This window comes from Podarcis raffonei, chromosome 7 (genome assembly GCF_027172205.1).
Source record: "Podarcis raffonei isolate rPodRaf1 chromosome 7, rPodRaf1.pri, whole genome shotgun sequence".
Classification (NCBI taxonomy): Eukaryota; Metazoa; Chordata; class Lepidosauria; order Squamata; family Lacertidae; genus Podarcis; species Podarcis raffonei.
This window is the reverse complement of record NC_070608.1, coordinates 32,972,976-32,988,045: the sequence shown is the minus strand read 5'-3', so window position 1 is coordinate 32,988,045 and position 15,070 is coordinate 32,972,976. Positions and strand designations below refer to the sequence as shown.

The window sequence follows — 15,070 nt, the reverse complement described above, 5'->3', positions numbered from 1 at the left end:
TCACTACCAAGACATCTGCTGGTCTTAACCCTCGGGAGGCTCTGCAGGGAATAACACTATCTGACTATTTTTAAAGAAATATTGGCATGTTGAATGCTAATCTGTTTTATTATATATGTGTATCATGTAATATTTGGAAATTAATATTTATAGTACCTTTAAAACACAGGCACAAGTAGATTTTGAAAATGATTTTCAAATAATATGAAATTATTTTGTGTTTCCTTGTTCCCTCAGCAACACTAGTGTGCCAGAGCCAGACAACACTGAGGCCTGCAGTCTGTGGAAAAAATAGTTGCTGTACTCTTCCTGAGCTGTGAAACTTCTGTGTCTAGGTCTCAGTAAATAAAACAGAACCACTTGGAGCTTTGGGAAGCTGCTAACACCACCACACGAAACGGTCTTCTCTGTCAGCCAAATGCAAGCAGTGGCTCTGAGGTTAACTTTAGATATGCATCTGGGGGTGGCGAGGGCTACAGAGTGTTATGCATGTTCCCAGCCTCTATGACAGCTGCTTCATGAGTGAGACAAAAGCAGAACAAAAACAAACCGTTCCAAATCACTTGCTTAAAGAAAGAAGAAAACATATGTACCAGCAAATAGTTAGGACATGGTAAAAGGGCTCACTCCTACACACTTTCCCTAGAAGTGTCAAATGTCACTGCGTTTTGTGACTTGGAACATCAGCTAGTAAAACTGTAGCTCATTCCACTACTAAGGTTAAGGCGCTCGGTCCTTTCTTCATCCAAACAAATGTTATAACGGCCAGATAATATCCCATAAAAAAAAATACTAGCACTCACTGCCCTCTAGTGTTGTTATGATGGACTGTCAACACTGCAATAGCCATTTCCACTTTCACAAACTCACTTCACCAGACGCAGCTGTGCTAGCGCAACAGAGCTGTAGATACCTGGTGCGTGAGCACATCCTATCTGTAGCTACCTGGATACCTTGAATTGCAAAGGCTTTGCAAATGAACATTAGGGTTGTTGTCCCCGTGCTAGCAAGGCACCACACCATAGTGCCAGAAGAGCACATAGATGATAAAGATCCTTCAGCTTCCTAGCCCTGTTCACTTAATGCAAGAGTTCACACTGGAGGAGCAGGAATTTAGTAATCCTCTGAATAGCAGCTGAGGAGCATCACAAGTACAGGGGGTGCTCTTGCCCCCAGTTTCTGCTTCCTGGCTTTCCATAGGCATCTGGTTGGTCACTGTGAGAACAGGATGCTGGACTAGTTGGGCCATTGGCCTGATCCAAAATGGCTCGTCTTATGTTCTTACTTTAGATCTAGTAGAATTGGGCAAATGAAATGTTTAGAGGTGAGAATGTCACATTGTCAAACTCCTCCTGTTCATGAAAAGACAGCATACCAGGAAGACCACTAGGCTAGAATCCTTCTTTGCATAGCATTGCATAAGCATAGCATTACATAGGCAGGCAGAGTTTGACCTTTGGTCACTTCGAAAGAGCCACCCTCCATGTGAATTTCTGAAAGTCGAACAGAAATTTCCTTACACTTTTAAAGAGAGCAGAGCTGTGCTATTTAAGATATCCATCTATATCTATCTAGCAATCATTTCCACATAGAGAAGAAATAATGCAATCTATAAATGCTATAACAAATCACATATGTAATCACAAAAGGGAATGAATGAATGACAGTTGTTAGGCGTAGGCAAAGACAGTTTTATTGAGATCTTTATGGAAAAGGAAGAATGCTACACAGTTTCAACAATGGTTAATAGCAACACAGACTGACATATTATTTTAGCCCATGCTTAATAGGTTACATCATGTAATTGTGATACAGCAGAGCCTGTGCTTAAGATAAAACAAGTGAGATTTAAGCAAGCTGCATTAGATTGTTAATGAAGCAAATACATGCCCCAATATAATGCCATATTCCTTTGTACTTCAGTGTTCTGTTTCTATGTTATTGTGTCCCACAGGTAAATATGTATTTAGTCATTTTAACTAGGGGTGCAATTCCCCCAAAAACAAATGCAAAAACAAATGAATGAGCCCCATTAGTTTCCAAGTATCACGAGAAATGACTGAAAAATAGAAACAGATGGGACAAATAAATGAAAATCCTTTTGATTAGTTTCTCCCATTCATTAATATTACTGTGCTTTCAATCATTTCTCACAAGTCACAGTTCTGAAACATCCCATTGTTTAGAAAACTGAAACATTGAGAGAACTGTGTACAGGGAAGGGAGAAGGTATTGTGCACTAAGTACATGAAAACTGTCCAATCTGAAGAATAAAGTCCTCCATGCTGAAGACAACAACCCTTTTTAATTGCTTGTGAAATGGGGAACCATTTATCCAATCTGTCCGAATCATGACAGGGCTGACGGCCTTACTACACCTGAATATTTCATAGCATTTGGAATGGAAAACACTAAACGCTTTGGGAGACAAACTAGGAATCCACCGTGATTAACTTAGTAAAGAAAAATGAATGAGGCTATAATGAATAGAAAATGAAATGACTGGGGCTGCCAGAAATGACAGAGAACAAAAATATGCCTTCCTAAAGTAGCACTTCTATTTCAGAAGTTCATACTTTGTCACACTCTCCCATTTCAGTGGGGCTTACTTATGCGTAAGTGTTCACAGGATTCCACCCTTAAAGTCCAATGGATTGAGAGCTAAGCAGAGGGTTTGACTATCCCATGGACAGAAGTGAGAGTGAAAAGGAGCAACTGGGTCATACACAAATTTAAATCAATATACAATAAATCCAAGTGTATGCATAGGAATGGGCATTAGATCTGGATGAATTCTGAGCTATGTACTGAGGAGGCTGCTTTGTACAGATTTGGGGCTTGTTTGAGCTGAAGCAGCATCTCTCTAAACCACTTCTGAAACTATATAAGGAAATTAAGAGGTTCTGATATTCTAAAAATAAAACCACCTGCAGACGTTGTGTCTGCAAAAATTGATGAATTCCATCTCCTGCTTGGAAAAAAACAGATGATGCCAGCATAGGAAGGCAGGTTGGAGTTCTATTTTGTGACTGGCTGGAATCAGCGGTTCTCAACCTGTGGGTCCCCAGATGTTGTTGGACTACAACTCCCATCATCCGTGAGCTCTGGCCTTGCTAGCTAGGGGTGATGGGAATTGTAGTTCAACAACATCTGGGGACCCACAGGTTGAGAAAGGCTGGTTGGAGCTCTTCAATCACAGTGCTTTGAGGAAGGGATACTGAAGGAATGTACTACCTTGTTCTGTGCTCTGTTACATATGTAACAAACTCTCTGTCTTGCTTAACTGACTCTGGAGACATTTGCGAGATTTCATTTCACTTTTAATTTGTAAGCTGCCTTTCTGGTCACGACTGGACCTAATGGTCAGGGGTCCCTTTACCTTTACCTTTATACACAAGGCAGTTTACAATATCTTGCGAGACCTTCCCAGATCATACACAAGAGCTACCAAGAGACAGTAAATAAGTCTGAGAGCTTAAAAGCTCTCCACTGCAGGAAAACCTGGTGTGGAAATATTTTTTTAAGCTCTCCGCCTTGCATGCATTATATCTGTGTGATTACGGCAGGCTACCAAATATGTAAAGCTGCAATTACACAAGTTGCAAGTCAACTGTACTTCCTATTCATATACTTCTTACAGGTATACTTTGAGATGCCCCAGTGATTTAACTGGGACTTGTGCTGACTGAGTATTCTATGAACCAGCTATTTGCTACATTAAATCATTGCTTATCCTCTTTGTTTGTATTCACGCTACATGTGATAAGATAAAGAGTTAAGAGGTATTGAACACACTCTCTGGCCGAGAACATCTCTCTTTACATTATGCAAACTCCATTAGTATTATTATAACCATGCAACTGGAGAAGAAGAGGCCCTATCTTTAGCAATAGCTGAGGCAGAAATATATAGACATGAAGTATAACAACGTTCAAACAGAGTTTTCGCTACAGCCAGAGGTAGCTAGTGAAGTGGTTTTCTGGCAGGAACCAGCAGCCTCTGATAAGTAGGAAGGGATAGCCAGTTTTCAAACACAGCCAACAGAAGGCAGCCAGGAGGGAAGGGAGTATTTTAGACAATGAAGTGCAAGCAAGTATGCTTGAATAGTGCTAAGCTCACTCTTAGCAAAAGCCATCACAGAGAAACTGTGAGGTAGGGACAGCATCCTGCAAGCAAGCAGTTGCTGACTAGTTAGGATGATTAAAACAGAGAAGACTACGGGGTCTGCTAGTCAGCAACTATACATTTGCATAGTGCTGCCCAGGATACCCTCACTGCTACATCTGGATGGTTTGGGTATAGGGCAAACTTTCATCTCCTCTCTTCCTTGCCTCACATGTGATGAATGATTTCTGCCTGAAATCCACCTCCCTCAGCTGCTGCTGGGGGCTGTTCTAGATCTCGGGAGGTTTGCATTTCACTGCCTTTAATACTGTATCCCATTTACTGTTTTTATGTTCCAACTGCTTCTTCCTAAATTTGTGCTGGAATAGATCGTTTGTGTCTTCATCCTCAGCCTCAGATATGATTTCCATTTTTTGAACAACCAGTTTAAGGAGGTCATGCTGTTTCTCCATAAGTGCTGCAATATCTTTAAGCCTAAAACACAAAAAGACATATTAGGATGCAGAACTCTTCATAACATTAAATAGAAAAAAACCTTTAAATATACTTCATTCATCTCTTGAAAAGGAAAAAAATTACTTAAAGCGTACTTATACTACTTTAAGCTATGCTATTTCTATATTTTAGGCTATTTTAATTTAATTCTGATCCAGAGAACTGCATCAATCCACAGTGAAAAAACAGAAAGGGAATTATCTGCAGGCAAATGGATTAACTATTTAGTAGTATGAACAATGCATTGCAATACTGATGATCTTTTCCAAGGGCATTTTGCTACTCCTTTCATAGGATGCAGAGTATCTTTTTTCATTTGTTTTATGTCTTCATTTTTAACCAGGACAGTGGTTGTTTTAACCCTGTGCTTCCAAAGCTGTATTAAAGCATGCACTATGGAAGGCATGGAAAATTCCTTGTTTTTCGCCCCTCTCCTTAGTCATTTTTAGATGTCCTGTAAGCCAAAAAGTGGAAATGGTGCAACCTGTATCTTCTTCAGCCAAGAATGTGGGTTGGTGGTGGGGGGAGTAACAGAACAGCAATACTAATACTAATACTAATACTAATAATAAACAACTTTTAATGTGGCCTGCCAATCTTTGCTTTTTCTTTGGGGCATGATTCTGGGGAAAATGTTTAAAAAACTCTGCAGTAGCTTGCTATCTTCATCCTGGTAAATAAGGCTTACAATGAGATGTAGATTCTGGACAAGTAATTCTATAATGGCTGCAAGTAAGCCATAACACCATAACACTGGCATTAACTAAAACCTGACTACTTTTTTTTCTTTGTACAAACATTTAGAAAGCAGAAGAAATACCCAATAAAAAATACCTGTACTTCTGTTTCAATACTTCTAGTTCCAAAGATGTGTCAGCATTCTGTGTATTTGCTGCTATATCATTACAGCCAAAGCAATATTGAAACACACTCTGCAAAAACAAAAAACAAAAATTCATAGAATTTGTTCACATTATGAAGATTTGCAGTTTCAGAGTGAGAAAATATGAATTTTGGTGGCATCACCAAGAATTAGGAGTTTTCCCAGAGAGACTGAGTTCAGTTTTCTGTATTAATTTGAGTAGGGGAAGACATATTAAATTAAGTAATCAACTTTCACCCCCCTCCTCTTGTGTGTATATGTTTGGATGAATGCATAGGACACAGAGTACAATTTAGAAGGAATTATTCATCCATCTTACCATAAATCCACAATATCTTGGCCTATTAGGATACACAGTGATTGAATCCTGGTCAACTCTGCTGAGAAACCAGTATGGCAGTTTCTTCTCCAAATTTGTGTGAAGACTGACCTAAACAAAATGACCACATTTAACATGAATTAGCTCAGAATAAACCAAGGTATTTCTCAATTCTAATTCAATGCTATCCCAAAGGAAAGTTTCACCCATTGCAATGAACATAATAGCCAGAATGTCTGTCACAAACCTGCATTGCTATTCTTTTCAGTGCTGCAAATTTCTGTACCTCTGCAATGTCACCAACAGCCAAGCCAATCTATAAAACACAAAGCAGAGTTAACAAGGCCATTTTGATTCCCATGCTTTTCCTGAATATCCATTCTGTTCCACATTAACGTTATTTCTGAAAGGAAATAAATTATTCCCAAATGTATAAAGAATTAGGTTTTCAAAATTAAAAATAACCTTACAGTATACCACTTCATGTAATTATGTTAGTGAAACAAAGCATTTGCTCGCATTCAGATTTAGAAAGCATTTTCGCATAATACCACAGCTTTATCTGGTGGCATTCACAGTTTTATTTACCGTATTTTTCACTCTATAACACGCACCAGACCATAACACGCACGTAGTTTTTAGAGGAGGAAAACAAGAAAAAAATATTCTAAATGAAACAGTGGATGTATGATTTTTGTGGTTCATGCTGTGGCCACAGACATGTGATCTGACAGTGAGTTTGGAGTAGCCCAATGCAAAAATCCTGAGGATCCATGTGGATCCATGCTTTGTAACCACGTTTTTGCACCACTGCGACCCCAGGCAACAGTGGGTGCGTGATTTTTTTGGTGCAAGATGTAGCCATGGACATGCTATGTGATCTGATGGTGAATTTGGGGTGACGCAGTGCAAAAATCCTGAGGATCCATGTGGATCCGTGCTTTGTAACCACGTTTTAAGTAGGGAGGGAAGGAAAAGCACTCAAGGGACAAGGAGCACGCCTGGGGTGTGTGGAGAAGGATGCTGCTAATAATGCTATTTAGCGAGCTGAGTGGGGAGGAGAGAGGGACAGAGAGCCTGCTTGCTTTAAAGGAGCCAACCAGACAGGAGCCGCTTACACTCGTGTAAGCGGCTCCTCTCCTCTCCCGCTTTGCTCCTTTAAAGCAAGCAGGTTTTCTGTCCCTATTTCCTCCCCACTCAGCGGCTCTTCTCCCGCTTTGCTGTTTCAAAGCGAGCCATGGAGGAGGGAAGAAAGGGGAACCATGGATCCTCTGCTCATGACTGCAGCAGATTCCCCCGCCATCCATAGGCATTTGCTCCATAACACGCACAGACGTTTCCCCTTACTTTCTAGGAGGAAAAAAGTGAGTGTTATGGTGCAAAAAATACGGTATTTTATTTTGTAAAATTTCTACACTGTATGATTGTAAATACAGAAAAACTGCTCAAAGCAGTTTTCAGAAAAGATAAAACAAAACCAGTAAGAATAATTAACAATAATTTAAGAAATAAAAAAAGTTAAAATGGGAGGGATGTTTTCAATGTATTTTCAATGTATTTTCTCTCTCTTTGTTGTAATGTATACAGAGGTTTTTTTGGTGTGTTTTTTAAACCCTTTGGTTATTTACTTCCATATTACATCATATTGCAAATAAAACAAAGTCTTCACCATGTCAACCCCATCCCTACACATATTTATCACTTACATCCTCAATCAAAAATCGTATTCTTTTGTCCTTCCCCCTGCTTCCCTCCACCCCCTCTCGATTTCCTCTACATTTTGAAATTACATTTATCTTTGCATTCTACATACTTCTTGATTCATCTATATATTCTTATTGTCCTTCCTTACTAACTTGCATTAATTTAAATACTTTGCATTTTTAATCTAGGCATATTAGCATATCTTTCTTCGAGCAATATTTTTCCATATATTCATTGAAGCATTTCCACTCCTTTTTAAATTTTTTATTCAATTAATTTCTTATAATAGCTGTTAACTTTGCTAAAGCTAAGTATTCATTTAACTTACAAATCCATTCCTCCCTTGAAGGTAGAGTTTGTGATTTCCATTTAGCCACAATCACTACTCTAGCTGCTGTGCTTGCATATAAGAAGATTCTCCACCCCCACCCCGTGGTATCTCTTCCCCTATCAATCGAAGAAGATATATCTTTGGTTTTTTATTTATTGATATTTTCAACATCTTCTTTAATTCTTCATGTATTACTGTCCAAAATTTCTTAATTTCCTTACACCTCCACCACATATGTATTGTTGTTCCTATTTCTTTGCCACATTTCCAACAGAGATTGGATTTCAATTTATACATCTTTGCCAACTTAACTAGTATTAAATAACACCTATGGAACATCTTGATAAAATTTTATTTAATTGTATATGAGGCGGTAAATCGAATATCTTCTCGTCAGAGTTTCTCCCATTGCTCTAGATAAATAGTATGTCCGACATCTTGGGCCCATTTGATCATTGTTTCTTTCACTTCTTCATCCATCAATTCGGTAAGAGATTATATGTTTTAGATAGCAATTTCTTACTGTTTTGAATTATTATAATATTAAATTTTGAATCCTCTCTTGTAAAGCGTTTCTTTTGATCAGGATTAATGTATACAGGGTTTTGGGTTTGTTTGTGCTTTGGTTGTGATTCTCTTTGAATTGTGTTTCGCAAAAATAAAGCGACCAATACAATAAATAAATAAAGTAGCAATAAACTAACAACAGATGAAAACTAGCATCAACTTTCTAAATATCTGTGTAGACTTCTCTAAAGAAAAGCGTTCCTAGCAGGTGCTGAAAAGATTACAGTAACAATCAGCCTGACCTGGTACAAGTCAGCCTCCTCTGAGGCAATAAAGTTGCAGAAGCATGGAGGAGCAAATGCACCTTAAAAGGTGAACAACATCTTAAGTCTAATTCACTATCTGCTCACATGAAGCCAAAACGCAAAAATGCTATCTACTCCATCTGTAATATTTTCTGAAAGAAAATTTATCCCTGTCTCTCACATACAAGTCAGAGAGATAGACAGACAGACAGATATGCAAGCAGTTTGGCTATAACACCAGCTTCCATATTTAACACATTTAATTCTTACCAACAAGTTCATAAGAAGGATTGGAATAAGGAGAGAGAAGATAACAAGCATTGCAAAACTCAGGAACGGATATGGCAGATGATCGGAAAGCATTGGTTCAAGGAAAGCTTCACGATAATTGATATCTCCTAGCATCATGGCAAATGTCTGCATTACAGAAAGATATGGAGTGCCATATGTTTCCTACAAAGAAATTTTAAAAAGGAGAAAAAGGAGACATAAAATACATATGGCATCACATGAAATAGCTTTAAGATCAAACTTTTTTTTTCAAAGAGAGGAAATCCATAAAGCAACTAAACAACAATCACTTTTAACAGAAGAGTGCAAAAAATCATTTCCAGTGTTTGGAATACAAGTTCCTTCCAGTAGTACATCTCATTTATTATGTTTCATTGCGTTTTTAATATTTATTTGGGAGCTGCCCCAGAGTGGCAACCCAGTCAGATGGGTATAAATTGTTGTTGTTGTTCAAGTGCCTGAAATAATAAAGGCATCAACCTGCTGGCCATTAGTCCCAGAATTTATGACTGTCCAGTGCAAAACACACAGAAGAGTTTTCATAATATTATGCATTGTTGCTAAAAAAAAATTTGTAAATAAAGGTAATTTCTATTTCTAATAAACAAAGTATTACACAATGGTGACATTTCTAACCTGTGAACCGAGAAGAACATGGAAGCTGAGCCCAAAGGCTAACATCAAGAAGAAGAAGACAATGATGATCCGGATCAACGTCCTCAAAATTTCCCAAAACATCACAACGTATATTCCATAATTCTCAAATCTAGGAAGATATATATGGGAAAAAACCATAATTAACAATCTTCTTATATATATAAAAAACCCAGCTATATGTATAGCATCAACATATTATGCTTCTGTGAAGGAAGCTGACAACCTGTCACTTATAATTGGCCTAATCTAGTAATTAAGATCTAGGCCTCCATATACGGTTTCCATAGTGGTTGAATCTTTCAGTAGCAATAGCATTTTTTAACCTAGGTGACTCTACCTCTCCATCAGGGTTAAGGGCCCCTGTGACCCTCCAGCTGATGTCACACTTCAGTTCCCAACATCTTGACTCATTGGCCTTGCTGACTGATACCATGTGAGATGAGGTAGCTCCCTCATCCCTGGTTCCCAGTCAACTCTAGCCATATACATTGTGAGCACTGTAGTTTACCTTTGCAGATATAGCAAGAAATTCATCCAAGACAAGAATATAGCAATTGCACCACACTCCCACTGCAAACGAACTGGAAGTTGAATAAATAAAGATGATACAAAAATGATGTTTGTAGTATATATTGTCCAGTCGAGGAGATTCGAATAATCCAAGAGATACTTAAGTTTCTAGAGTATAAAAGACAAAAATAGGTGTTAACACTTTCAAAAATGAATTAAAACAGATGACACCTCATGTTCTCTCTGTGTTGTGAAGGAAGATAAAAGGCAGAACTTTGTTTTAACTGCACATTAAAAAACACTTCAAGAAATGTGAAAGGAAGGCCACATGTGTATATATTTGTGCCTCAAGGCCCCCAGGACCCACCCCCGGAAATAACTTCACTGAGACACATATTTTAGTTTTAAGTTTTGGGGCAAATTTTGGCCACATTATTGAATTACAATCACGTGAGCAGTATTGGCTTAGGCACTGACTCCCGACTATAACTGACTCCACCTCTCTGGGTGGCAGTCCAATGGGGTAAACCAAATGAGGGAGCAACGTCAATGCGGACCAACCGAAGCTCACCCCAGGGTTCCTATGGTCCTGGCATGGCCCTAGCCCCTCAAGCAGGCTTCGGACGAGATCCAGGACCCCCAGCTTCCTTTAATGGAATACCCAGTTCCTGCAGGGGCAGGTGATGGTCACACCTCCCCTCCCCACAATCCAACTGCATCCATGCCTAACTGCTACCTTACAAGTTGTGTCGATTGCTATGGGGTAGGCAAAAGCCAAGTGGCTAGAGCTAATTTGCCAAACGGAAAAAATTCCTACCCAGCCCCTGTTCCAAAACAGGCGACCCAAATCAAAGCAAGGCCAGACGAAACTACCTAATTCTAGGGAGGGAGGGCAGGTGTTTGGCAACACGACACAAGTGCCCCTACCTGCGTCACACTGCTGCCTTTTAAAGCCCCTGGGATCACGTCAACCTCTGGGGATTGGCTAAAACAGCCTGGCGTGATCCAGGGGCTATGGCCAGGGCTTTAGCTACTCCCCCCACCAATTAACCCCTATGGGTGAAGTCCCAGGGCCCGCGCGCAACCAGGACCCTCTAATAGGAGGATCCCATATATACATACCTGTTGGAAGAGTTGTATTATTTCTTTGCAGATCCCAAATAAGCTCATGATAAAAACTAAACACATGCACACTTTTGTGAAGTATGATCTCTGAAATGGAAAAAAGAAATATTGTAAATGGTGAGACATCTGTTTTCTTTAATACTATTTTAGTCGCAAGGGGCGCTGTCCACCACCCCCACACAGAGTAGCTACTCTGTTTTCAAAAGTTTGCAATCACTCCCAACATTACTGCCATGGCGAAAGATACAGCCACAGTTCCAGTGCAACAAATTAAAATGATACCTTATTCTCAAAAGGCCCTGCTTTAACAGTTCTGTTGGAAGACCCCTCTGGTTCTATGTGGATGATCAGGAGCGTTAGAGGCATTAAGCCAAGACAATACACAGCTAGATTCATGAGATGTGCTCGAAACCCATAGGCCATCCTGTAAAGCAAAATTTAATTCGGTATTATAGATGGTGACCATTTCGCACAGGAGTTCCTTTCCCTGCCTCCCCCCACATTTTTTGAGTGTGTATAATCCAAATGGACCCATGCATCAGTGATTGCGCATCAGTTGGACGCGCCTAAAATGGTCACCATGCGTATTTTTGTAGTATTATCAAAGGTCAATATTTTCTATGCCACTGGGGGAAAGCATAAATAGGATTCCGCCCCCCTTCCCCTGCCCAGGTAAAACTCAACACCAAGGATTAGACGTCTCTGCCAGCTTGAAAGCAGCTTTCATTTTCCCTTAAATTAATGGAATATGCATAAATACAATTCATGTACATGATGTTTGTGTAAAGCTTGATATACTGGTTATACAGCTCCTACAAATCCTATGTCCGTGCACTGGAAATCTCAGTGGAGATTTCTCTCTGCCAATGAACCTTAATAAGAACAAAATTAGTGGAACAGTGCAATCCTAGTAATACAAATACCTACCATTTCATGAGTAAATATTCTGTACAGACAGGATGGCTGAGCAGTTCAACACGATTATGACGGACCATGGCCTGGGGTGGGGGGAGATATAGATTGTCCATTTATGCAATTAAATATTTTCAAGCTAATATTGTAACTGAAAGGTATCTCTTAACTGCTTCATTGGTTCAGGGAAAACATATATGTGTGTACACTAACACACACACATCTTTAAACATCACAGTGTGGTATCTTTATTTTAAAAATGTGAAAAATATTTAAGAGTTGAAAATTACCAGTTTATACTCCAGGAAGAGAAAATACTGATGGAAGCCTCACATTCTCCCAAGAGTCAATTAAAACATCATTCAAATCATGTTTATCCTGATGCAGACAGTCAGGATAAATATCAAACCAAATGTCTTAAATGATATGTTATTAATTAAGAAAATGTTGCTTCAAACAAATTGAGATAGAACCAAGAGTGGCTTTGCTCTAAAAGAAGGCGCTTCCACATGTGCTAAGTGGAACACCCAATTTTTGCTAATGCACCCATTGAAGTCCTCCATGTCCCCCCAAAAGCTACTCCTGAGGGTTGGAGGACTCTCTTGAATTGTCTGGGATATAACACAGAGGGTTGCAGTAGGCTGGAGGGAGTCATAAAAAGTGGGTGTTGGTTGGGTGACTGGCAACAACTCGGCCACTTAAGAAATTGGAAAAAATAGTTTATAAATGTATTGAAATAAATATAATATAGAGGAAACAAAACAAAATAAAGTAGTAGGTTTGAAATCACATTAGCATAGCTTACATTAAGAGTGATAAGTGGCTCATACACAATATCATCATCTTCTTTTAATTTCTTGGTAAGCTTCAGTGGGCACTGAAGATATCTGAAGTTATATTCAACCTATACAAGTATGAAGCAAGATCATCTCAGCTTAACTTTCAACAACAAAGAACGGTATATTCCTATATGCCTTTGAAGCAAGCCATGAAAAGGTGTAAGCACTGTCTACTAAAATTTGAATATTCTCTAAAATATACACTCAAATTTGAGTTCATATGAGCCAATATGGTTATATCTTTGTTTAGCATATGAAAACAATGCATTACTAGACACAAATAAACTCACGATAAAAACTAAACACATACACACTTTTGTACTTTCAGGAAGTATGAATCCTGAAATGGAAAAAGAAATAAAAAAAGAAATATTGTAAGCAGTGAGGCATCTATTTTCTTTAATATTATTTTAGTTGCAAGGGGCGCTGTCCAACATCCCAACACAAAGTAGCTACTCTGTTTTCAAGAGCTTGCAGTTGCTCCCAGCATTACTGCCATAGCAAAAGATGTACATCCGCTGTGCAATGCAACAAATTAAAATTATACCTTATTCTCAAAAGGCCCTGCTTTAACAGTTCTGTTGGAAAACCCCTCTGTCTCTATGAGGACGACCAGGAGCATTAGAGAATACAAGCCAAGACAATACACAGCTAGATTCGTAAGATGATAATCCCGTATTACAATACAAAGCTAGGAATCATGACTTGTCTCTCAATGCATCAAATGCTTTAGCAACTCTAAAATGTCTCCTTTTTTTTTTTAACGGTGCTTTTAACTTACACAGAAGTCTTTGGATGCCTTGTCGTCTGATGATTCAGTGATGCAATTGTCTAAAACTAACTTATAGAGACCAAGAGGAGAAGAAAAAGAAGCATTTCAGTGCTTTGTGACACTTGAACACATTTAATAATCAAAGTGTTATGCAACCATAAAGCAGATTTTCCAAGCTCTGATAAAAATAATTTTTTTCTTCAAAAGCTTAGGACAGCAAGTCCAAATAACACAATGAGTCACTCAGATGCTACAATGTGGACAAGAACTGAAATAGCTCACAAAAATTCAAAGTGCAATTAATCTTTTCAGTTCAAAACCCCCAAATTCAAATGCACATCCAAGCTAAAGTTTCAGGCTCTATGAAAAAGAATCATGTAGTAAACTATTCCAAAACCTCCCTTTTCAGGCACAGCCCTTCACACCCCAGAATAAGTCACAATTGGGAGGTTTGCCGGCTTATGCAGACTCTTCATTATTGATTGATATGCATTTATTACATTCAGCTGAGAAATGTGCAATATACTGTGGTTTTCATGTATTGTTGTGACTTTTTATTACCTTCTCATGCTGGTTTTATTCATTGACTGCTACCCACATTGCATGCATTTTGGATTTAATTATTATTTCAGTTAATCACTATAGACATTCTGATTCCAACTGATACGTTACGGATGGTCAAAGGTTTAGTTTTACTTTACTCACACAAGGCTCTAAGACAAGGTATAAAACAGATTCTTTTACATAAGATCCAAACTTATGTTTTTTTAACCCCAAGTTAAATTGTTCAGTATACAATCTTACTTTCAAACATTCAGGAAGATATTCAACCATCTCTATTAGAGGACATTTATTTGTACTTGAATGGTGAGAAAATGTTACAACAGTCTCTTCCCATCTGAAAAAAAACAAGTTGAGTGGGCTTAGAATATTTTTGTCGTAGAATATTATAAATCAAATCAAATTAAATTAAAAAGTTATAGATAATTTGAAGGAAATTAGGAAAGCATTTGTTAAATATTTCATGGATTTATACAGGAAAGGAAAGGGGGGGAATATAGAAATAGGTAAGTATTTGAAAGAGAATAACCTACCAAAAACCAAAGAGGAGAAATTAATAGATCTGAATACATCAATAATATCTCAGGAAGTGGCAGAGGCAATTAAACAGGCAAAAGCAGGGAAATCGCTGGGTGAACAATGGGAGCTCACCCAGTTGCGGGGATTCAAACCGCCGACCTTCTGATCGGCAAGCCCTAGGCTCTGTGGTTTAGACCACAGAGCTACCCGCGTCC

General features: G+C 38.6%; 1 protein-coding gene across 2 annotated transcripts in view; it reads right to left on the bottom strand.

Moving 5' to 3' along the window:
- Window positions 1-310: 310 nt before the first annotated feature.
- Window positions 311-15,070, bottom strand: part of TRPA1 (transient receptor potential cation channel subfamily A member 1) — a 31,655-nt gene continuing 16,895 nt past the window's right edge. Inside the window, exons 15-28 of one of the 2 annotated variants that reach the window (XM_053395866.1) lie at window positions 14,580-14,673; window positions 13,785-13,844; window positions 12,970-13,068; window positions 12,180-12,250; window positions 11,535-11,676; window positions 11,250-11,339; window positions 10,126-10,295; window positions 9,597-9,726; window positions 8,940-9,122; window positions 6,070-6,138; window positions 5,823-5,933; window positions 5,455-5,552; window positions 4,448-4,599; window positions 311-1,292 (exon numbers count right to left, since the gene is read on the bottom strand). In XM_053395866.1, coding sequence (XP_053251841.1) covers window positions 1,282-1,292; window positions 4,448-4,599; window positions 5,455-5,552; window positions 5,823-5,933; window positions 6,070-6,138; window positions 8,940-9,122; window positions 9,597-9,726; window positions 10,126-10,295; window positions 11,250-11,339; window positions 11,535-11,676; window positions 12,180-12,250; window positions 12,970-13,068; window positions 13,785-13,844; window positions 14,580-14,673 — 1,480 coding nt within the window. In that variant the 3' untranslated portion in view covers window positions 311-1,281. Of the gene's footprint in view, window positions 1,293-1,441; window positions 4,600-5,454; window positions 5,553-5,822; window positions 5,934-6,069; window positions 6,139-8,939; window positions 9,123-9,596; window positions 9,727-10,125; window positions 10,296-11,249; window positions 11,340-11,534; window positions 11,677-12,179; window positions 12,251-12,969; window positions 13,069-13,784; window positions 13,845-14,579; window positions 14,674-15,070 lie in introns of those variants that run through there. The other variant, XM_053395865.1, reaches the window with a different exon arrangement.